Source organism: Myxine glutinosa, chromosome 1 (genome assembly GCF_964187855.1).
Source record: "Myxine glutinosa chromosome 1, kmMyxGlut1.1, whole genome shotgun sequence".
Taxonomy (NCBI): Eukaryota; Metazoa; Chordata; class Myxini; order Myxiniformes; family Myxinidae; genus Myxine; species Myxine glutinosa.
In genome coordinates this window covers 178806767-178830923 of record NC_136261.1, presented here as the reverse complement: position 1 = coordinate 178830923, position 24157 = coordinate 178806767, and the positions used below count along the sequence as shown (strand labels likewise).

Genomic DNA, 24157 nt, shown 5'->3' with positions numbered 1-24157 from the left:
AACAATATACATTACCAGTCATAAGTTTAGGTACTTTACTGGTGTACTTAACAGTTAAAAGTGTACTTAAAGTTTTGACTGGTAGTGTATACTCGCACAAACGACGGTGGATACTTTGAGACCTGGGGTAGGGACTAGGGGGCAGTCGTATTCCAGTGATACTGTTCCACCATGTTCGACCGTTGTTCCACCTTCTGAAACCCGCATCTTGAGATAACAATCAACGAAACACACACTCGATCAAGAGAGTCTGATGCATCGCTGCACTTTTTCAAATGGACACTGCCAAGGGAAAAGGTCTGAAAGTTTTATTTACAAGTAAATGTGACAGTAAATTACAGTACATTTATGTGGACAATAAATTATGATAACATGCATCCTGTATTGTATTTTCGCCATGTTTAGTTATAATTCTCAATACATCCCAACATATCCAATTACTCCTCAGATTTCTACATATCATGTAACGTTGTGCGGATATTCTATTGCGTCTCTTGGTGCCACCAACTACATATAACAGAGAATGACCACTGTTTGGAGATACGAGATGGAGTAGAAGCAGACAGTGCAAGACCACCTGTTTTGCAATACAATGGACTACAACTTGAGGAGTGTAGAGGTATGAAAGTAGGTTAAGGGGGATAAAAGCAGTTTCATGGGAAAAGAGCAGGTTGGAGCGCATGTTCTGATTGAAGGGGCGGCATAGGGTGGGACTTGCTATTGATGAAAGTGAGATTGTAAGGATTATTTAATCTTTATTTTGCTTTATTACTTATCACTCCCAACCCCATATTTTCCCACAATCCACCACTTCCACCAACACATGGCCTTTTCCTGTGCTTTATTAACTGTGTAACTAGCACAGCGGCAATTGCAGTCTCCACATATTAGAGATAGTCATTGCTTTGCGATGCATGGATTTTGTGACCGATCTATCCGTAACTCCTTCAGGGATAATTCTGGCTTTAAGGCATTCACTATCATAAGATGTGGCAGATATACTGCTATGTGCTCAATTTGGCTCATTGACAGCATGCCAGGTATTCACAACCATCCTTGATATTATTTGACTAAATTCACGGTACAGGATAATTGTTCACAACGTCCTGAGAAATTACCATGACAACTGATCTCTCAGCATGACGTATGTGTCGTAGCATGGCCTGTGGTTCTACACAAGATGGTAAAATGTTTTTTTCTTTGTTCCACCATAGGCTTGTGGACTGCGGATATGGCGAATTCTGAAGAGAGACACCGTACATCAGTTGCCTGCTTATGAACTTCTTCTTGTTGCATTTGGCTTGTCCTGGCAGTAACACAGAATGAAATCAGTGCATTGGTAAAAAGCTGGCCACAAAGTACTAGTTTTATGGTGTATTAGAGATGGATTAGTGAGGGGTGGCAGGGTAGCATACAGGTATGCATACTCGCCTTTTAGCTCTGTCATCTGGGTTTGAATCTTGACCCAGGTATAAAACTGTCACCTTGTCATTTCGCTTGCAGGGTGACGCATCAATGCGTGGGCCATCCATTAAAATAATGTTAAACCAGAGGACGTGCCTGCTAACACTGGTTTTTGGTGAATGTTAAAGATCTCACAATTTATTTTGCAAAGGGTAGGCAAGTCATCACCTGCACCCCTAAATTACAAGTTCCTGCCACTTGCAGTCAAAATCATGCTTTGCCAGCCGGTTTGTGAAAGACTTGGGTCTAAACTTCCTTCCCAGGTGACCCCACAAGAAGGTGGGATTAATTGGGGCCATTAAAGTACAGTAGTAGTAGTAGTTGGTTGTAGTCGTAGTAGTAGTGATTGACGAGTGATCTGCTTTCTCTCATGCATGGTCATTACGATGGCAGACCTCACAGCTCATCATCATTAACATCATGTGTATGCAGCACCTGGCTGCTGGTTGCATCACTTTTGGGGGTGTAGCTATGTCACTTAAAGTGAAAAATCATTTTGTGCATTTGTGATTAAAGTTATCATCACCATACCTTTGTTGGGGTACACAAGGAGACGAAGCAAGCAGAGCAGAGCAAGTATTCCAATGGTTATACAGCCTGGCACCATGAAAGGGAGCTTTCGGGGAAATTCTAAGATGAAAAAAAAGAATCAGGCAAGGAGTTCAGCGAAAATACTCGACTTTGGGTAAGGGGAAAGGTCGGACTCGGGGAAAGGTCGGACTCAGGGTAAGGTCGGACTCGGGGAAAGGTCGGACTTAGGGTAAGGTCGGACTCCGGGTAAGGTCGGACTCAGGGTAAGGTCGGACTCGGGGAAAGGTCGGACTTAGGGTAAGGTCGGACTCCGGGTAAGGTCGGACTCAGGGTAAGGTCGGACTCAGGGTAAGGTCGGACTCAGGGAAAGGTCGGACTCAGGGTAAGGTCGGACTCAGGGTAAGGTGCAAAGCCAAGATGGACAGCAGGGTAAGGGCCAGGATAGAAAGCAGGGTAGAAACCAGAACAAAGCCAGGGGTAGAGGGTGAGATTAGTCATAAGGGTAGGGAACAAGGCCTCATCCAGGGCATCACTTAACAACTTAACAGTGGGTAATGAAACCATGCAGTATGCTAGTGTATGTAGATTGTTAGAAGGATAGAGAGCACTCACTGATTGGTGAGGTGTTTGGAAGGGGCAGGAATTATAGATCTTGCTCAAGAAGTGGATAAAATAGTAGGAGAAAATGAAAGGAGAAATTGGTAATTATCCATAGTAGGGCTAATAAGCCTGGTGTTGGCTTAGCGGTTAGGGTGCCGGCTTGGGATCCTGGGTTCGAATCCCGGTCGATCGCTAAATTAACACTAGGGGGTTTCACTCAACCTGTCATCCTTCCGAGGTCGGCAAATTGAGTACCAGCTCACTGGTAATTCCCTGTGTGTCGCAATAGGCGTCTAACAGGGTTGGTGGTAGAAAGGGCATCCGGCCATAAAACATTGCTTCAAAAAGGGGAGCGTGGTGCCCAAAAAAGGCGAACCCCTGCTCTGTGGGGAAAAATGGCCTCTAAAGGTGGTTCCTTTCCTGTTTCCATATAGTCTAGTAGGAAGACTAGGTCCCCCTGCACCCCCGGAGATATACTTCTAATCAGTGTTTCTAGATTGGAAAAAATGTGTAGAAAATGACTAGCTATGGCCCCAAGCTGAAAAAATGTCCCACATACCATTTTTATGCAAATTACTGCTGCAAATTTTATGCAAAATTATGCAAATTTTATGCAAATTTTTGATGAGGAGTAGAGTTGAGGGGTCTTTGAGGGCTTCATCGAGGTGCTCTCGGTTGCAAGACTGGGTCATTCTGAGAAGCACAGCAGGGTCAGAGATCATGATGTTCTCCTCCTCAGTGAATCTCTCCATCAACAGCCTCTCCATTGCCTCACACACTGTTTTGAGGCAAAAGAGGGACTTTGCGTAGGCCTTTCCACTGAGAACACCTTTGAGAGATCCACTTGTTACTAGTTGTGCCTCAAAGAGAATCTCTGCATATCCAGAACCACGCATCTTGTGTCCAGTGAGCATCCCGATGTAGTTCATGGATGTGTGGAAGGGTCCAATCGTTACTACATGACTAGCAAATTCATTTGGCCAGCGCCAGATGATGGGAAGGGCTTTCATGCAGACACCCAGATCAAATGTATTCAGGACCCATCTCTGACCCACCTCAGCAGTTGCTGCCTCGGAACGCTTCAGTAGCTCACGAACAACTGCGTTGTCTGTGATCGGTTGGTGGATAGGCGTGCAGTAGTCGACTGTTGATTTGCTGGGTGGGGGAGAACCAGTTGCAGAGGTGAAACCCCCTAGCCCAGGCACAGGCTGCAGGCCATTGCCATGCCATGCAGGCACCAGGCACAGACCGATCACAGACAACGCAGTTGTTCGTGAGCTACTGAAGCGTTCCGAGGCAGCAACTGCTGAGGTGGGTCAGAGATGGGTCCTGAATACATTTGATCTGGGTGTCTGCATGAAAGCCCTTCCCATCATCTGGCGCTGGCCAAATGAATTTGCTAGTCATGTAGTAACGATTGGACCCTTCCACACATCCATGAACTACATCGGGATGCTCACTGGACACAAGATGCGTGGTTCTGGATATGCAGAGATTCTCTTTGAGGCACAACTAGTAACAAGTGGATCTCTCAAAGGTGTTCTCAGTGGAAAGGCCTACGCAAAGTCCCTCTTTTGCCTCAAAACAGTGTGTGAGGCAATGGAGAGGCTGTTGATGGAGAGATTCACTGAGGAGGAGAACATCATGATCTCTGACCCTGCTGTGCTTCTCAGAATGACCCAGTCTTGCAACCGAGAGCACCTCGATGAAGCCCTCAAAGACCCCTCAACTCTACTCCTCATCAAAAATTTGCATAAAATTTGCATAATTTTGCATAAAATTTGCAGCAGTAATTTGCATAAAAATGGTATGTGGGACATTTTCTCAGCTTGGGGCCATAGCTAGTCATTTTCTACACATTTTTTCCAATCTAGAAACACTGATTAGAAGTATATCTCCGGGGGGTGCAGGGGGACCTAGTCTTCCTACTAGACTAATAGTATGGCTAATGAGATTAGATTAAACCAATGAGATTAATCAGATAATGACTAAAAATACTCAAACAAGACTAATAAAAGGGAAGTAAATGAAAGTAGTTGGGTAGATGTTAAGGAATAAGAGGTAAAAAAAATCATATTTTCAGAATATGCAGGTCAGGCAGTTGAGATTTTCCCTTAACTTGGGCTGTGTTGTTGGCAGGCAAGATTTGATTCAATGATTTATGGGACATACTCGAGGGGAAGGAGAGTTTATTCAGAAGCATGGTGGGTGCTAACAAAGAAAGAGTGTCTAGTGGCCCTTAGGAAGAGGTTAAAAAGATAATTACTTTCAGGGTAGGTATACAACTATTACCTCTTCTTTAAAAGCCACTATAAACATTCCCACTTGTGGGTTGAGCCAGGGAACGTTTTTGGCCAGCCTTCCACCAGCTGGCCCAGGCCTGACTTTCGACTGAAAGTGGCAGAAATTTGGCGTCTGTTCTGGGTTCAGGTGATAACTCGCCTTCTATTCGTAAAATACACTGTGGGATATTTTACATTCACAAGGCGATACTAGCAGATAGAACACAACTTAACATCCATCCAAGGGACATTGTACTTTGTGATACAATACCCAACCTGCAAAACATAGATTGAACAGTTTCATCGTCAGGGTGAGACGTTGACCCAGAATAGGCAGCTCAAACGTAAGTGCACTAACTCTGCACCATCCTATCAGACTAAGGTGGGAATGGAAGATTAAGGTATTGGTATATAAAGAAAAACAACAGAAGGGCAGTGATATAGTCGTCATTTATCAAAATTGAGCCAGTGGAATACAAATTTAGAGGGTTATGAATTTTAAAAAAAGGGAAAGGATAAATCATAAGGAAGGAGAAATCGATATATGGTGAAGAAAATATAATAACAGAATGTTTCAGTCGATTTGGGATATCAGCACAAGTGGAGTAAAGAGAATAAAAATAGTAAATGATCAATAGAACACTTAGTCAGGTTCACTATGTCAATAAATTATATTTCGTTCAAAATCATGGTAGATTAGCAAACCTATACATTTTTGGAAAGGTTATAGCATAAGGAAACTAAAAATCAATGTTTACATTTGGAGAGATACCTGTATGGCGGCCATTTTGGATTTTCAAAATGGCCACTGTAAAATACATATTTTGTTCTATTTCTGCCTCTAATTACCCTAAAAACTTTTAAAAATATACTAAACCTATATTTTCAGGGACAATGAATCCAATGAAAGTATCAAATTAGTGCTATGGGGAATGGTAAGACACGAATCAAAGGTTTTGAATTGCAAAATACTGTCTTTATATTCGCGATAAGTTGCATAATCAAATACATGTTATCATTTTGTACAGGCAGTTAATAACATCAAAAGGTGTCACAATAATTCATATCACCAAACATACACAGGCAGTCAGCAAAATCATATATACACATGCAGTCGGTATAACTTCACATCTACACAGGCAGTCAATGACAAAATATACACAGGCAGTCAATGGCATCAAACATACACGATTACAGAATATGCCATTTAGAGTTCGTCATCACTGTCCTGTGTGTCGTATCCGACAATATAGTCCGCATCGTTTTCACAGTCCGTTCCACACAAGCAAAGGTCGCTCAAATTGATTGGCAAATCGAATTGGTCGAATGGTCGATCGAATCGAATTCGATGAATCGAATCGAATCGAATCGATCGAATTGGTGGAATGGTCGATCGAAGCGATTGGTCGAATTGGTCGAATGGAATTGGTCGATTGGTCGAATTGGTCGGAATTGGCAAATGTAAACATTGATTTTCAGATTTTCCATGTAATAACGTTTCCAAAAATGTATAGGTTTGCTAATCTACCATGATTTTGAACGAAAAAACATAGTGAACCTGACTAACTGGGGCAAGGGAAAGAGCTAGTAATAAAGGCAGAATTTTGATTATGGGGCATTTAAACTTACCAGCTGGTAGAGGGTAGGACAAGTTGCAGAGCAAAAACAAAGAAAACAAGTACAGATACATTCAAAGTACACCGCCCCCATGCCAAATAATTAAATATTTTCCCGCTCATAGAGACTGTATTTGGAGGGAGAGGTGCACAATAATTGATTGATTAATTGTATAATTAAAATCAAGAAAAGATTGTCATAAAATATTTTCTTAATCAATTGGCTAATAGCATAACTAAACCACTAGTGCTTCATCCGAAGAAGAAACTTTTAGAAATTTAATTAAATAAGTCATTAATACAAAATTAAATAATTTATTTATGAATCAATAACTTAATTAATCCATTAATTGATTAATCAATAAATCAAAAATAGCCTTGACAGCCAAATCACTTGGTCATTGTCATGTCCAAATATCAGCTTCCTAGCTCAAAAGGTGCCTGAGATAATGCCCAGAAGAGAAAGGAAATAAAGAAGTACTTAATTAATCGCTAATAATTGAATAACTCATCAATTAATTGATTAATCAAAAAACAAAAAATAACCGTTTTTGACAAAGGACTTGCTCACTATTGTGCCGAAATTTCAGCTTCCCAGCTCAAAGAATGGCTGAGATATCGCCCGGACAAACAAACAAGAAAGATGAAAACAAACAAACAAACAACCAGAGTGAAAACTGAGTACTCCCTTTCAGCGTGCGTCATTGCCGAGCCCCTTCGGTGCCCGGAAATGACGTCATGCATCGCCTGTAGATGGCATAGGAAAGGAGCGGTGTACAAAAGTTTACATGAGTGAGAATTTAGCAGCGAGCAATTCAAGTATACATTTGCAACTCTAACAGCACTCTGTATAGAGCATACCTCCGCCAGGCTGAATAGTTTACGCTTTGTATCCCACTCATAGGCCAGATATGGATTCATACCTGAAACAAAATCTAATTGCTTGTTCTCATCACCAAACCAACTCATCCACCTAGTTTTGTCATAATCTGTCCAAATTTTTTTAAATAGCATTTTGAATACTAGGGCATGCCCGTACTATATATATATCTAAAATTATATCCCCCCCCCCCTCTATTTACATGAAATGGTTTGGTCCAAAGCGAACGGCTTGCGAGTACGGTGACAATCCCCCCCTCTATTTACATGAAATGGTTTGGTCCAAAGCGAACGGCTTGCGAGTACGGTGACAATCCCCCCCCCTCTATTTACATGAAATGGTTTGGTCCAAAGCGAACGGCTTGCGGAGTTTGGTAAAGAAATCGCCATAGCGTGCACAAACGCGCAGGAAAGCGAAAGAATCGCAAATTAGTTTTAATTAGTTTTAAAACATAGTTTAACGCCAACATAGCGGCAACATAGTTTGCCAACGTGAAATAAATGAATACGCTCTCAAATGTGCCGTCCGAGGCAGAGTCTGTTCGCCACGTTCGGCACACGTGATAACTCGCTGCTCTCTGATTGGTTGAATCGTTTTTTGGACATAGCTCGGTAACTACTTGTCCGATTAATATGAAACCTTGAAAAGGCACATCCTCGGGTCCCCAGCAATATACCTGGCAAGTTTCAAGTATATCGGACCCGTGGTTGTCGAGAAACAGCGGTCACAGACATACAGACATACAGAGATTACTGGAATTATAGATAGATAAATATTTAATTATTGCTTTTGGCCCTATCACTCAATATTGAAGAATGACTTTAAATGATTTTAAAATTCTCATATCCACATCCGGATTTTCACCAAAATCGAATCAATTCGTCCTTTTCACACACTCAACGTGCCAACCAAGTTTCGGCCGAATCCATCCATAACCTTTTGAGATATGGTGCTATATATCGTTTTTAGCCCCATCTCTCAATGGTGAAGAATCACTTTAAAAATTCTCTGATCTGGATTCGGATTCGGATATTCACCAAAATAGAATCAATTATTCCTTGTGACACACCCAACCTATCCACCAAGTTTCGTCTGAATTCATCCACAACGTTTTGAGATATCCTGTTCACAGACAAACATTCTGAGGTGAAAACATAAACCTCCACCCGCCTTTGGTAGTGGAGGTAATTATGCTTTCATGTTTATAGTTTGTTTCTATCATGTGTACATCAAAAGTTCTAAAAGTTCAAAGTAGCACAAGGACTTTTATAGAAACCCTATATGTATTGCTAATGTGGAAGAGAGAAAAAAGCACTGTTGATGTGGTGGCGTGACAGGCAAGTAGGACACAATTCCCTTGTTTGTGTGCTGTATTTCCTTTCTTGTATATATATATATATAACTCCATGGTAAGATCTGCAACCTTTAATTGAACAAACAATGACTCAACGTTTCGATTAACAACATGTGAAGCCACACGCCTCCGTTAATCTTCCTCAAGAGTGATAAAATCATCTCAACATCCCCTTATATGCAAAGTGGGCGTGGTATATGCAAAGTGGGGTGGGCAAAGCTGGACAGCCAATGAAACCGTATCACACCGCTCTCGTGAACGGAGACGTTACCGACCAAATTAAAAAATCAACCGCATATTAACGGCTCAAAACAATCCTGTAAGCAATGCTGGATTATAACTCAAGTGTTTAGAAAAATCAGGAACAATCATTACATTTAATTAAAAGTTAAACTTGTAAACAATTAAATTGTAAATTAATTGTAAATTGTAAATTAATCCGTTAATCTTGATATTCAATTCAATTTAATATTTAATTAAAATATATTAGTCCCTGGTGTTGGGCCAGCGGCTAGGGTGCCAGCTTAGGATCCTGGGTTCGAATCCCGGTCGATCGCTGAATTAACGCCAGGGGGGTTGACTCAGCCTGTCATACCTTCCGAGGTCGCGAGGTCGGCTAATTGAGTACCAGTTCACTGGTAATTCCCTGCATTGTCATAAAAGGCGACAAAAAGGGTTGGCGGCAGGAAGGTGCATCCGGCCGTAAAACATTGCTTCAAAAAGGGGACCGAAAAACAACAACAACCATGGTCCCCGAAAAGGGCCAACCCCTGCTTGCGGGGAAAAAATGGCCTCTAAAGGTGTTTTTTGTTTTTGTTTTTTTTCAATTAAAAAAATATATATATTAGCTTTACTTTGACTCATGATGCTCTTGATCCCTGGCTGTTAATATTTTTTTTTCCCCGCTCTCTTTTGTCAAACAGCCCTCATTTATCTTCTATCCACTCTTTCATTTCCATCATCAAATCCAATCTCACGAGTTATCCACTTTCCGTCATCCTCCTCTTCTCATGCTTTTGGATATTACTGCCCATCGTCGTATTATCCACAACTCTCCAACTTCATTGTTGCAGGCTTTAGCCAACAGGCAATACCTTATCTATTCCACCCTCAATAGACTACTCCTCCTTCTCCATTTGTACCCCCAATCCTACTTTGGATTCTTGTTCCACCTCCATTAACCTTGTGCTGTTTGTCATAAATTCCTTGCGAATGACTGTTTGGCAACATTTTGGTTCAGTTCAATGTTAACGCCTGTATACGTACATAAGATTCATTATAGAATGAATTGTTTGTTATATATGACTCTAACGTTTGAGGCAAGATGTTTATTCTAAAAGTAGGGCATAGTAAAGAGGTGACAAGTTATAATGTTGTGGTCAGACTTTAAATTGTGGAAAGATCATGAGAGTTCGGGAAATTTTTGGCTATGGTTTCCAGAACCACTTTGTAATTACAAGAGTTTTTCAAGTTTTGTAACTTTGTAATTACAAGACATGTTGATGGTAAAGCAGAGTGGGAGGGGAGCAGAGAAGCAGAGTCAGTCATCAGTTGTTTTGCAGCGTACAGTGAGTGTTGTGCCGGTGTGCTTTGTGTATCGCTTATGCTTTATCTTTTAAATAAATGCAAGTTTGGACGACGCCCACCTGCCAGTTGGACATCAATCGATCTAAAAACCATGGGTCTTGTGACACTGTTACATACCAATGACCTTGTAAACAATAAATAATGTACGTTGTACCTTTACAGTCAGCTTATATCACATTTTCTAAGGTCTTCAAACAAAAAGGAACTAGAAAGCATCTGAAAATGCAAAGCCTGCCTGCATCCAACAAATAACCAACTAAAACATGACAAAACCAGAACGGCACTCGGTAGAGAGCATACCTCCACCAGGTGAACAGTTTACGTTTTGTATCCCAGAGTAGACCAGAAAATCACAATACAGAATCACATTTAATCAAAATCATCCGTCCACAACTCTTTGAGATCTCCTGCTTTGTATCATTTTGGCCCTATCTCCCAATGGTGAAGAATCACTTAAAAATAAAAATTCTCATATCCGAATCCATATTCAGATTTTCACCAAAATCGAATCGAATCGAATCGTCCTTGTCAGACACACAACTGGTCCACCAAGTTTCGTCCAAATCCGTCCACAACTTTTTGAGATATCCTGCTATGTATCATTTTTAGCCCCATCTCCCAATGGTGAACAATCGCTTAAAAAATTGTAGTATCCGGATCCGAATCTGGAACTTCACCAAAATCTAATCATTTCGTCTTTGTCACATACGCTACATCTCTGCCAAATTTCGTCCGAATCCGTCCACAACTTTTTGAGATATTTTGTTCACAAACAAACAAAAACAAACAGACAGACAAACAGACAGGGGTGAAAACATAACCTCCGTCCACCTTTGGTAGCTCATTAAAAAGCCTAAAACTAAAATGAAATGCTAAAACAAAATTCACAATTTCAGGTGACCTTGACCTTTTGACCTCAAATACAATAGGCTTCAGTGAGCCAATATGCAAACCCTACTCAAATTTCAAGTCAATTGGATTGAAATTGATGATTTTCTGCAACCTTGACCTTTGACCTTTTGATCTAAAAAAAAACAATCAGCTTATAGCTTTTAATTGGTGAGCCAATCCAGTGACCCAATATTGCAATTCTTAAATTTTCAGGTCATTTGGATGAAAAGTGATGATCTTATATGCTGACCTTTTGACAAAATTATTCATTTGTCTCCTCCATATTCTTAAAATAAAGCTTTGTCAAAAATTTGATGGCAAAGCTCAAATATTTAAAACTCCAGGTTCTTAAAAAATCTGTTCACCACCATGTCTTATCTTCACCCATCCAAAACTTTGATCTTTTCTACCCCTGTTAATACACCACAAATCCACCTCTTTCAATCTCCGACTTCATTCCTGAGGAATTCCTAGTAGTGTTCATTTGATTTATACTGTGTACCCCTTCCCACCCCCCACCCTCCCTCCACCCCCAGTCCTCTCCCTACCACAGATCTCCCGACGTCCCTGCTCTCAAATGTTGTGCTTGTGTACTTTGCTCTCTCTCTCTCCGTCTGGTCTCCTGCTCCCTTTATTATATGTTTATGTGTCCGTTTATGTTTTATGTTTGTGTTTAATGTATTAGCTTTTACATGAGCCTCAACTTTGTATACAAAAAAAAGGTAAATTAAAGTTTCAGGTCAACTGGATTAAAACTGATGATTTTAGGTTATGCTGATCTTTGACCTTTTGACAAAATTATTAATTTGTCTTCTACATATTCACATAATAAAACGTTGTTGAAAATTTGATAACAAAAGCTCAAATGGTAAAAGAGTTACGACCCAGACAGACACACAGAAGTGATTGCAAAACCCTGTCTCTCGCTGCGTAGGTGGGCGCGCTATTTATCTTCTATCTTATATATATATAAAAGAAAGTTTTTGTTTGTTTGTTTGTTTGTTTGTCTGCAAGCGCTAATCTCCTGAACGGTGAAAGATAGGAGGAAACCTCTAAAACAAAAAATTTCGGGACGGGCCCTGGGAAGGTTATAGGCTAGGTGGCGAGGCCGGTCGAGGCCCACCTCGGCCGGGCTGGGCCCATTTCGCAATTAAAGGCTGAGCTGAATTATGGTAGTAAATTCATTCAAAAATAACGTAAAATGTCGGGACAGGTCCCGGGAAGGTTATAGGCTAGGTGGCGAGGCCGGTCGAGGCCGCTTCGGCTGGGCTGGGCCCATTTCGCAATTAAAAGCTGAGCTGAATTATAGTAGTCAATCTTCTACGGCCGCAAGTAAAAGCTGAATTATAGTAGTAAATTCATTCAAAAAGAACCCGGGCAACGCCGGGTGCTTCCAGCTAGTATGTCTATAAAACTATGTGTAAAGCTAAACAGACAGTATTTTTCATTGAAGATTTTAAATAAATCCATTTACCTCGGTTATAAGATGTCGCTGACCTCTTGTTCCTTACGTGTTCCACATTCCTCTTGTCAAGAAACCTTCGACGTGTTGGTGTTTTCATCAATTCAGTCGGAACCGCAGGCGTATTGAATTTTGATCTTTGTACTTTGTGGTGCATGTTGGTGGCAATATCATTAAGATTTGGTATATCAGTAAGCTTTGTGGCTTTCAAGCAGTTCAGGAATTCATCTAGAGACTTAGACACAAAAGTTCCGCAATTATCATTGATTACCTGGATAATGGAACTGCCTCTGATGTTATGCTGTTCAATAATGTGTATGTTTCCTGAAGGAGTATTGCTCTGATTGTTTTTGCCTCCCTTATGGTTATTGATTTGAGACAGCAAATATTTGGTTGATGATGCTTCTTCATTACTTAAATCACTTGAAAATGAATCCTGTGCAATGTTCTCTTCATGACCATCAAGGTATGGCAGCATTACTTTTGAAGGTGACAATGAACTTGCAACTGGCTCTCCATTCACAAGAACGGGAACAGGGTTTGATTGAGATGGAACTACCGGTAAAGCATTCTCTTCTGATTGGCTCATTGGCTGAATGTTGTTCATCTCAGATGCTTGAAGAGCTGGTCGCAATGGAGCAACATTGGTTGATGGTCTTTTTCTGATCGTATTAAGTGCTTCACTGGCTTTGCCAAGATATTCAACTTTATTGGCTCCATTCCCAATATCAGCAGCTTCTGTTTGTTGATTTGGTGAACTTTCCAATGAACCAATATTATTTAGGGGCTCTGGTCGTGTCTGTTGAGTGGATTCTGGGGGAAATGGAACTATTTCTTCAGTACTCTGAGATATTTTTGGGACAATTTGTGTAGGGGCTCTCAGTGGTGGGATAAATGGTGGGTTTGTAGTTATTTTTGGTATTATCTTGGCAGGACCCATTGGTGGTCTTTGAAAAGGAAGCGTTGCTGTAAATTGTGGTCTCCCACTTGCAGGAGCTCTGTTTCCTTGAGTTGATGGCCTTGCAGTTATTTTTGGTATTATCTTGGCAGGACCCATTGGTGGTCTTTGAAAAGGAAGCTTTGCTGTAAATTGCGGTCTCCCAAGTGCAGGAGCTCTGTTTTCTTGAGTTGATGGCCTTGTAGTAATTTTTGGTATAATCCTGGCAGGACCCATTGGTGGTTTTTCAAAAGGAAGCTTTGCTGTAAATTGCGGTCTCCCAAGTGCAGGTGCTCTGTTTTCTTGAGTTGATGGCCTTGTAGTAATTTTTGGTATAATCCTGGCAGGACCCATTGGTGGTTTTTCAAAAGGAAGCTTTGCTGTAAATTGCGGTCTCCCAAGTGCAGGAGCTCTGTTTTCTTGAGTTGATGGCCTTGTAGTAATTTTTGGTATAATCCTGGCAGGACCCATTGGTGGTTTTTGAAAAGGAAGCTTTGCTGTAAATCTTGGTCTCCCAAGTGCAGGAGCTCTGTTTCCTTGAATTGATGGCTTTGTAGTAATTTTTGGTATAATCCTGGCAGGACCCATTGGTGGTTTTTGAAAAGGAAGCTTTGCTGTAAATCTTGGTCTCCCAAGTGCAGGAGCTCTGTTTCCTTGAATTGATGGCCTCGTAGTAATTTTTGGTATTATCTTGGCAGGACCCATTGGTGGTTTTTGAAAAGGAAGCTTTGCTGTAAATCTTGGTCTCCCAAGTGCAGGAGCTCTGTTTCCTTGAATTGATGGCTTTGTAGTAATTTTTGGTATTATCTTGGCAGGACCCATTGGTGGTTTTTGAAAAGGAAGCTTTGCTGTAAATCTTGGTCTCCCAAGTGCAGGAGCTCTGTTTCCTTGAATTGATGGCCTCGTAGTAAGTTTTGGAATCATCCTGGCAGGACCCATTGGTGGTTTTTGAAAAGGAAGCTTTGCTGTAAATCTTGGTCTCCCAAGTGCAGGAGCTCTGTTTCCTTGAATTGATGGCCTCGTAGTAAGTTTTGGTATTATCTTGGCAGGACCCATTGGTGGTTTTTGAAAAGGAAGCTTTGCTGTAAATTGTTTTCTTCCATATACAGAAGCCTTGTCTGCTGTTGCAAGTGGAAGTCTTGAGGTCGTATTTGGAATACCTATTTGAGGAGCTTGAGCAGCTGCTTGATTGGGATCGTTTTTGGTATTTTTTGAGAATAACCTGCGAGGAATCTGAGGAATTCTTGAGGAAGACTGTGGAAACAATCTGCTTCGTGGCTGAAATTTTTTTGAAATGGGAAGATTGGTAGAGGTTTTTGGCATTGCCCTTACATGAGGTTGAATTTTTTTTCCAAATGTCATTTTCCCCTGTGGAATATTAGCAAATGGCCGAAAATTATTGCCTTGTAAAACATTTGATTTTCTGAAGTTGGAAGGAATTGGTTGTTGATATGGGCTAGAAGCCAAGGACAATTGTCCTGGTGTACCTTTTTGAATCCGCCTTGATGTGGATGGCGGCCCCGTCACCGATGCCTTTACTTGCCGTTTTAGTCGTAAATGTTTTCTAGATTTGAGTTCAAACAAAGGAGAGTGATTCGAACATCTGGATTTCATTTCTTTGTTCACCAACTGACTCTTTGTTAGCCCTTTGTAATTATTGTGGTTGTTTTTAAATTCACAATACAGCTGCGTAATGGTTTTGTTTGCCTGCTTAGTTATGTTGATTGCTATTTGTACGCTTGTCCCATTAGTTGGAGGGAGACTATTCCCACCTTGTGAGGTTGTATTGAGGTTGTTCTTGTACATGTTTTTGAATTCGAGATATTTCACTGCATCAGGCTCTGGTGTTCTTACTTGTCGATCACTGTGATTTGATTGATTTTCCAATGTCTTTTCTGCAGCTTTGGATTTCGAGGTCACTGGTATTGCAAGAGTCCTATCAGATGTTTGGGTGTTTGCAAATTTTTTGTCATCAGGCATCGAACTATATTTTTCGGATTCACTATTTGTGCTCAGAATACTTTTGTGATGCAAAGACCGCAAAGATGGGCACATTTTCTTCAATTCCATTGCAATGTCCCTCAACTTGGTGATGTATCCTTTTGAATGGAGAGCCGGATGCAATCCTAAATGCAGTCTAAGATGTAAATCTCTTCCATCCCTTGGTTTTCCTTCACTCGTTTTCCTTTTGAAAATGGATGCCAGTCGTTTCAAGTGCACGGTCATTTCTTTGTCTGTTGATGTGCTGCCTTCTGGATATTGTGTTTTGTCAGCCTGGTTGAAAAACTGACAGACTTTCAAGAGTTTCTCTGAGATGCCGATGAGATCATTCCAGTTGGATAATGCAACTTTCTGAAACAGATGTTTATTGGAACTGATGTAAAATTTCAGCTGATTTTTCAGTTCCTCCACTTTGGCAAAGTAATTTGTGGTATTTATGGGTAAAGTGGAATGTGGCTTACTGGCTCCACCACCTTCCTTGGCTGTAGAAAAGAAGAAAATGACGTATTATAACAACTGTCATTATGACTTAGATCATGTGAAGAATAACATTAAAGTGTGTATTCATTTTCTCACATATTTACTTTTTTGGTATATCTTAGCTTATGATTGTTACAGAGCCAATGGTTCTCAATAACATATTAGAGATTATCACAAATACAATGAAACATAGCCTAATAAGACGTTTTTGGATGAAGCACTTCAGTGATTTTTTTCATCTCATTGATTACACCATAGTATAGGCATTCCCACTTTTAGGGACTGCCACCAGTGATTTTAAATACAATGATGCGTTTTTCTGGATGTTGCTGCTGAGTAACTACCTCATTTGTTTTCTTTGTTTTGCAGGTCTTAATCTGAGTGACCAGTTGCTATTGATCGATACCTAAATGAAAATGGTGATTATGGAGGAGAAAGCTCTATGTGTCATCTGGTTCATGGCGTAAAAGTCAGTGCAACTGTTCAATGGAATCACTGCTATCAATATGACAAGGACCCTTCCTCCTACCCAGCATTAGGTGGTGGTTTTGCAAGTCTATGGAGACAAGGAGCATGATTGACAGCCCTTGAAGTGGATGTCCAGACGTTTCAGAAGAAGGCGCTGCTAATGTTCAAGAGACATTCCAACACAGCCCTAGAAGGTCTGTTCGTTGTGCCTCACGTGACCTCCACCTACCAGGGTTAACAGTACACAAAGTTTTATTTGTGTACATAGTCGAGGCTCATGGAAGAGCTAGTATTTGTACACTGAAAGGATCAGGACAGGAACAGGAACACACACACACACACACACACAGAGAGACAGAGAGACAGAGAGAGAGAGAGAGAGAGAGAGAGAGAGAGAGAGAGAGAGAGAGAGAGAGAAAAACAAAAAAAACAACAGCAGCAGAGTTGAAGGCCAATATAGAGGCACACTTGGACAAACAATGGGTGTGGGGAGAAATGAGGGACAGGAGAGGATGCATAGGTGGGGAGAAATGAGGGACAGGAGAGGATGCATAGGTTGGACAAGATGGGTACAGAAGCAAACTCTCATGATCTTCAAAGGAGGAGGGATTGGGGTGGAGTGGGTGGTTAATGAGGGTAGACAAGATCATGGTTTTGGATTGCAGATAACCTGACATGGTGGTAAATAGCTGTCTTGAAGACCTGGAGGGTAGAATGAGATTGAAGAGAATGTGGAGGTTTGTTCCACAGCCAGGAAAAGAGAGGAACGAATGAGTGGAGGTTAGCAGTGATCCTGGATTTGGGTAGTTTCATTAGAAGGGGGTTGATGGTGGACCATGTGAGCCCTGCAGAAACCTGGGAGGTGAGGGGGACAAAGCATGGAAAGAGAAAAGGGTGCAAGACCAGAAAGGAGACCATAAAAGACAGAGACCACCGACTTGTTTGTGATGGCGAAGTGATAGACCCATAGACTCATCTTCATCACGGTAGATTCCAATAATCTCGAAGGCCTTGGTTTCCACGGCGTCAAGCTGATATAAGAGATTGCATCTTCATACATATAAAGTGTAGATAGTGCAAGCTTTAGAACCGAATGACAAGCCATAGCACTCTGACTTCAAATGTTCCATGCTGAACTTGATTGATGAAGATAATGACTACTTAATGGGGGTTTTGTTTTCTGATGAAGCCACCTTTCATGTGCCAGGATGGGTTAACCACCATAATGTGTGAATATTGGAATCTGAAAACTCACTGAGTTTCGTAAACACATTCATGATCGCCCAAAACGTAGGGCCGCATTTACGAAAGGCGCTTGCCGATTGTCTTGCTAACGCAGCCGAGCATTTAAATGGTGACAAAAACGCGCACCAATAATCACCCGTCTAAATAGCAATTTATGAAGGGAGATAAACAGCTGATTATTTGTGCGCGCCTAAGTTATGATTCAATGCTTTTTAAACATATATTTTGTTCAGGGTGCCATATAAGAGGTTACCTATCCAATTCACCTTAATGGCTCCGCAATGGCCTCACATACGTCAATTGTAGTGTGTGTTCCAATGATGGCAACATAGCGAGAAAGAAAAGAGGGGACAGGGGACAATTTTTCATTAGAGCAACGAATGGGTTTAATCAAAGTCATCTTGCAAATAAGAAAAAGCAGCTTGCATGGGAAGATGTTTCAAAAAGGATGGCAGCCCATTTCTCAGAGTGCCCAAAATCCTCTGCCGGGGACCTCCGGAGAAATCCTCTGCCAGGAACGTCCGGAGAAATCCTCTGCCAGGGACCTCTGGAGAAATTCTCTGTCAGGGACCTCCGGAGAAATTCTCAGTCAGGGACCTCCAGGAGAAATCCTCTGCCAGGGACCTCCAGGAGAAATCCTCTGCCAGGGACCTCCAGGAGAAATCCTCTGCCAGGGACCTCCAGGAGAAATCCTCTGCCAGGGACCTTCAGGAGAAATCCTCTGCCAGGGACCTCCAGGAGAAATCCTCTGCCAGGGACCTTCAGGAGAAATCCTCTGCCAGGGACCTTCAGGAGAAATCCTCTGCCAGGGACCTCCAGGAGAAATCCTCTGCCAGGGACCTCCAGGAGAAATCCTCTGCCAGGGACCTCCGGAGAAATCCTCTGCCCGGGACCTCAGGAGAAATCCACTGCCAGGGACCTCCAGGGAAAATCCTCTGCCAGGGACCTCCGGAGAAATCCTCTGCCCGGGACCTCCTGAGAAATCCTCTGCCAGGGGCCTCCAGAGAAATCCTCTGCCAGGGACCTCCGGAGAAATCCTCTGCCAGGGACCTCTGGAGAGATCCTCTGCCAGGGACCTCCGGAGAAGTCCTCTGCCAGGGACCTCCGGAGAGATCCTCTGCCAGGGACCTCCGGAGAAATCCTCTGCCAGGGACCTCCGGAGAAATCCTCTGCCAGGGACCTCCGGAGAAATCCTCTGTCAGGGACCTCCGGAGAAATCCTCTGCCAGGGACCTCCGGAGAAATCCTCTGCCAGGGACCTCCAGAGAAATCCTCTGCCAGGGACCTCCAGAGAAATCCTCTGCCAACACTCTGGAGGAGGACAAAGGCAAAGGCACTGGCTGATTGGCTTATTAGAAGAAACTCAACATGCAAAAAACAGCAGGTGGGCAGACTGTGATTGAAGAACTGGGCAAAGCAATTGTTGCGATATTCATTATCACAGCTGGAGACTTTGATCAAGTACATCATGATGTGGATGATGATTGTCTGGCAGCAGCTGGTAGTCTGAAACAGCAGACGATATTACTCTGATTCCATCGACCAGCACAGCTAATTCAAGCACTCCTAACGCATCCATAATTCACCTTCCCATGTAAACTACCAATTATAGGCCCTGCAATGCTTGCTTCACAGCCTTAACCACACTCTTAAACATGCCCTCGTGGTGTGTAGAAGTTTCTTTGTTATTTAAACGCTTGTGGTTAGGTTTTGATCGGCAGCATTAGATAATAACTGTACAACAATTGGCGATTTCGTAAATTCGGCCCTTGATGTTTGGTGTGGATTTGCGCACGACAGGGTGATAAGCCCATTTTTCTTTGCTGACCGGAACGTTACAGGGGAAAACTACGTCCACAGTTGGAAGAACTGCAGCCATTCGTTATTTTTCTACAACACAGTGCGCCTCCACACTGAAGTTTGTTAATGCGCGACTTCCTTTTAGAGAATTTCCAAGGAAGATGAATTGGACATGGTGGGCCAGTCTGCTAGCCTCCACAGTCTCCCAAAGTGACGCGCTGAGACGTATTGTGTGTTCAAGAAACTTTATGAATTGTGTGATAAAATGCAAAAAACAAACGCATCATTGTATCTCTTTTGGTAATCCAAAATTTGAAACCAGATCAAGACTTTGTGGACAACCTATAGCAAAAAATAACTCGGAGGTGCAACACGGCAGTAATGAGCCGAACGGCCTCCTCATTTCTTTGTTTAAGGTCGTACAGGTTGAAACAAACGTACAAGAACAAAAAGATGCAATTATGACTTTCTTCTCATGCTGTATCCAACTCGAATAGAGCTGGAAGGACAGCTTGGCACTTGTACGTGAACTGCCTAGTCTGCGTTGGAATATCATCCCAGATACAATCTCGCACCCTGGTGTTTCACATGCAGGACGATGCATCAGTGGCCGAATCTTGACATGACCTATTGGTGGTCTTTGAAAAGGAAGCCTTGTTGTATTTTCTTCTCTTCCATGTACAGAGGTTTTTTTTGTGCTGTTTAAAGTGGAGTCTTGAGGTTTTATTTGGAATGCCTCGACGAGAAGCTTGAGCAGCTGCTTCAACGGGATCGCTTATGGTACATTTTGAGAATAACCTGCGAGGAACTTGAGGAAATTTTAAGAATAACCTGAGAAGAACTTGAGGAAATTTTGAGAATAACATGCGAGGACTTGAGGAAATTTGGGGAATAACCTGCGAGGAACTCGAGGAAATTTTGAGAATAACCTGCGAGGAACTTGAGGAAATTTTGAGACTAACCTGCGAGGAACTTGAGGAAATTTTGAGACTAACCTGCGAGGACTTGAGGAAATTTGGGGAATAACCTGCGAAGAACTCGAGGAAATTTTGAGAATAACCTGCGAGGAACTTGAGGAAATTTTGAGACTAACCTGCGAGGAACTTGAGGAAATTTTGAGACTAACCTGCGAGGAACTTGAGGAAATTTTGAGAATAACCTGCGAGGAACTCGAGGAAATTTCGAGAATAACCTGAGAAGAACTTGAGGAAATTTTGAGACTAACCTGCGAGGACTTGAGGAAATTTGGGGAATAACCTGCGAGGAACTTGAGGAAATTTTGAGACTAACCTGCGAGGAACTCGAGGAAATTTTGAGAATAACCTGCGAGGAACTTGAGGAAATTTTGAGACTAACCTGCGAGGACTTGAGGAAATTTGGGGAATAACCTGCGAAGAACTCGAGGAAATTTTGAGAATAACCTGCGAAGAACTCGAGGAAATTTTGAGAATAACCTGCGAGGAACTTGAGGAAATTTTGAGACTAACCTGCGAGGAACTTGAGGAAATTTTGAGAATAACCTGCGAGGAACTCGAGGAAATTTCGAGAATAACCTGCGAGGAACTTGAGGAAATTTTGAGAATAACCTGAGAAGAACTTGAGGAAATTTTGAGAATAACCTGAGAAGAACTTGAGGAAATTTTGAGAATAACCTGCGAGGAACTTGAGGAAATTTTAAGAATAACCTGCGAGGAACTTGAGGAAATTTTGAGAATAACCTGCGAGGAACTTGAGGAAATTTTGAGAATAACCTGAGAAGAACTTGAGGAAATTTTGAGAATAACCTGAGAAGAACTTGAGGAAATTTTGAGAATAACCTGAGAAGAACTTGAGGAAATTTTGAGAATAACCTGAGAAGAACTTGAGGAAATTTTGAGAACAAGCGTTACGCCGAGGTCCCACGTCGGTGAAGTGATGTGAGTTGACAAAGTGGAAGACGCAGAAAACATGCTATGATATGATATTTCGCTCACAAGGTTCAGACATATATATGGTGGCGGCCATCTTGGATTTTGACGTGGCGACCCAATTTTCAATAGCGGTCTTCCTTATGCCGAGGTACCCCCACACACCAAATTAGAAGTTGGTACTTCGCTTATTTTTCAAGATATTCATCTCACAAGGTTCAGACAGACATGGCGGCGGCCATCTTGGATTTTGACGTGGCGACCCAATTCTCAATAGCGTTCTTCCTTATGCCGAGACACCAAATTCGAATGCGGTCCTTCGCTTACGCACGCCCGCACGCACGCCGTTACTCACACCCGCACGCACGTCCGCACGCACGCACGGACGGACACACGGACGGAGGGGAAAACCATAGTCCCCCTTTCGCTCCGCGGTGCGACGGGGGACAAAAATTCCTTCGGCTGCCCGAGTGATTTGTCCATGATTATTCCTCAATCTCTCTCCTGAGCGATTTACTGTAGATCTTCGACCCATGAAGAACACGTGATGCTATTGATGAGGCACCGCGTCGAAGCTTACTGATGTATTGGGGACAGGATTTCTGGGCGGACAGGTGATCGTCTCAAGAAATGCAGACACGGACAGGTAGTTGGTGTTACGTATGCAGCCAGTGGCTGCTGGATGGCTCATTTTTGTGGAAGCGTTACTGTGCCGCTGATGCAGTGCCCCCTGTTACCTGTAAGGTGGTACTCATTTTGCCGGCCTCGGAAGGATGACAGGCTGAGTCAACCCTCCTGGTGTTAATTCAACGGCCCGACAGGGGCTCAAATTCAGGACCCCAAGATGTCCATCGGACATATTGTTTGCGCTAGACGTCATCAACCATCACATTGTAAAATCTCGACAATCTTGTGGAAAAACGAAGTTCGGTTCATTGTTTTTGATGATGGAACTTGTAATTAATTAGTTACCTGTGAATTCGACGGGGATGTTGGGATGACTTGCAGCTGACGGGCCAGAGGGACGTGATAGTAGAAACAACAGTAACAGCGTCCATTGCCACCCGCCACAGGTCCACTTGGCCATCGTTAAAAACTGGACAACGTCTTGAATCTCGAACTCGGCGAGTCGAACTCAAAAGGAATGTGCGAATCTTGCGCCCGTTCCCGTCGCTATGGCGACCGAACGCAACTCGTTTGCACGTGACCCCGTGTCGTTTTCAAAGCGTATCGGGAAATATAAATGTAATTTTTTGTTTATTATAAATCTTTATTATAACTAGGGCATGCCCGTACTATATATATATATCTAAAATTATATCCCCCCCCCCCCTCTATTTACATGAAATGGTTTGGTCCAAAGCGAACGGCTTGCGAGTACGGTGACAACCCCCCCCCCCCTCTATTTACATGGAATGGTTTGGTCCAAAGCGAACGGCTTGCGAGTACGGTGACAATCCCCCCCCCTCTATTTACATGGAATGGTTTGGTCCAAAGCGAACGGCTTGCGAGTACGGTGACAATCCCCCCCCTCTATTTACATGCAATGGTTTGGTCCAAAGCGAACGGCTTGCGGAGTTTGGTAAAGAAATCGCCATAGCTCGGTAAGTACTTGTCCGATTAATTTCAAACCTTGAAAAGGCACATCCTCGGGTCCCCAGCAATATACCTGGCAAGTTTCAAGTATATCGGACCGGTAGTTGTCGAGAAACAGCGGTCACAGACAAACATACACACATACACACATACAAACACACATACACACATACACACATACACACATACAAACACACATACACACATACACACAGAGATTAATGGAATTATAGATAGATAAAGCAAACGTATAATATGGTTATGTCGCTATGTTTATATATGCGACTAAAACGTCTTCTTCTTCTTCTTCAAATAACATTACCACCCTCTTAATTAACCCTCTTAATTGCGTTAAGACTGCTGAGACCCCTCAGACCTTTGACGACCCTTTTATTCCCCCAAGACGCTTCAGACCACCAAGACCCAAAACACCCCGAAGACCCAAAACACACCGAAGACCAAAAACACCCAGAAAACACAAAAGACCCCAAAGACCAAAAATACCCCGAAGACCCAAAAGACCCCGAAGACCCAAAATACCCCGAAGACCCAAAATACCCCGAAGACACAAAATACACCAAAGACCCAAAAAGACACCGAAGACCCTTAAGACCCAAAAGCCTCTGAAGGCACAAAAGACCCAAAGACCCTTAAAGACCAAGAAGAACCAAAAGACCCTAAAGACCCAAAAGACCCTGAAGACCCAAAAGCCCCAACAGACACCAAAGACCCTTAAGACCCAAAAGCCTCTGAAGGCACCAAAACACCCAAAAGCCTCTGAAGGCAAAGACCCAAAAGACCCTAAAGACCCAAAACACATCAAAGACCCAAAATACCCTTAAAGGCCCAGAGGATCCAAAAGACCCTGAAGACCCAAAAGGCCCTGAAGACCCAAAAGACACCGAAATGGTATCTTTGACCTACCCCTCTGAAACGACGTGTGGTGAGGCGTGCGGAGCGCACCGAGTCACGCTCCTAAGATTAAAAAAAATGAAGACATGGTTCCATCATTCTCCCGATTGGATAAATATTGGCGGCGCAAGGACAGCCACACCCA

General features: G+C 42.6%; 1 protein-coding gene and 1 long non-coding RNA gene across 2 annotated transcripts; one reads left to right on the top strand and one right to left on the bottom strand.

Annotated features, from left to right (window-relative positions):
• Positions 1 to 161: 161 nt before the first annotated feature.
• LOC144892668 (uncharacterized) lies at positions 162 to 1352 on the top strand. The gene is made up of 3 exons (XR_013623873.1): positions 162 to 297; positions 449 to 619; positions 1215 to 1352. It is a non-coding gene; the product is annotated as an uncharacterized LOC144892668 (long non-coding RNA).
• On the bottom strand, positions 1077 to 24077 carry LOC137431469 (uncharacterized). The gene is made up of 4 exons (XM_068122823.2): positions 24025 to 24077; positions 12680 to 16087; positions 1996 to 2094; positions 1077 to 1306 (listed from the first exon to the last, which is right to left on the bottom strand). Exons 2-4 carry the CDS (start codon positions 15828 to 15830, stop codon positions 1077 to 1079), a joined length of 3480 nt encoding a protein of 1159 aa, XP_067978924.2. The 5' UTR covers positions 15831 to 16087; positions 24025 to 24077.
• Positions 24078 to 24157: the final 80 nt, after the last annotated feature.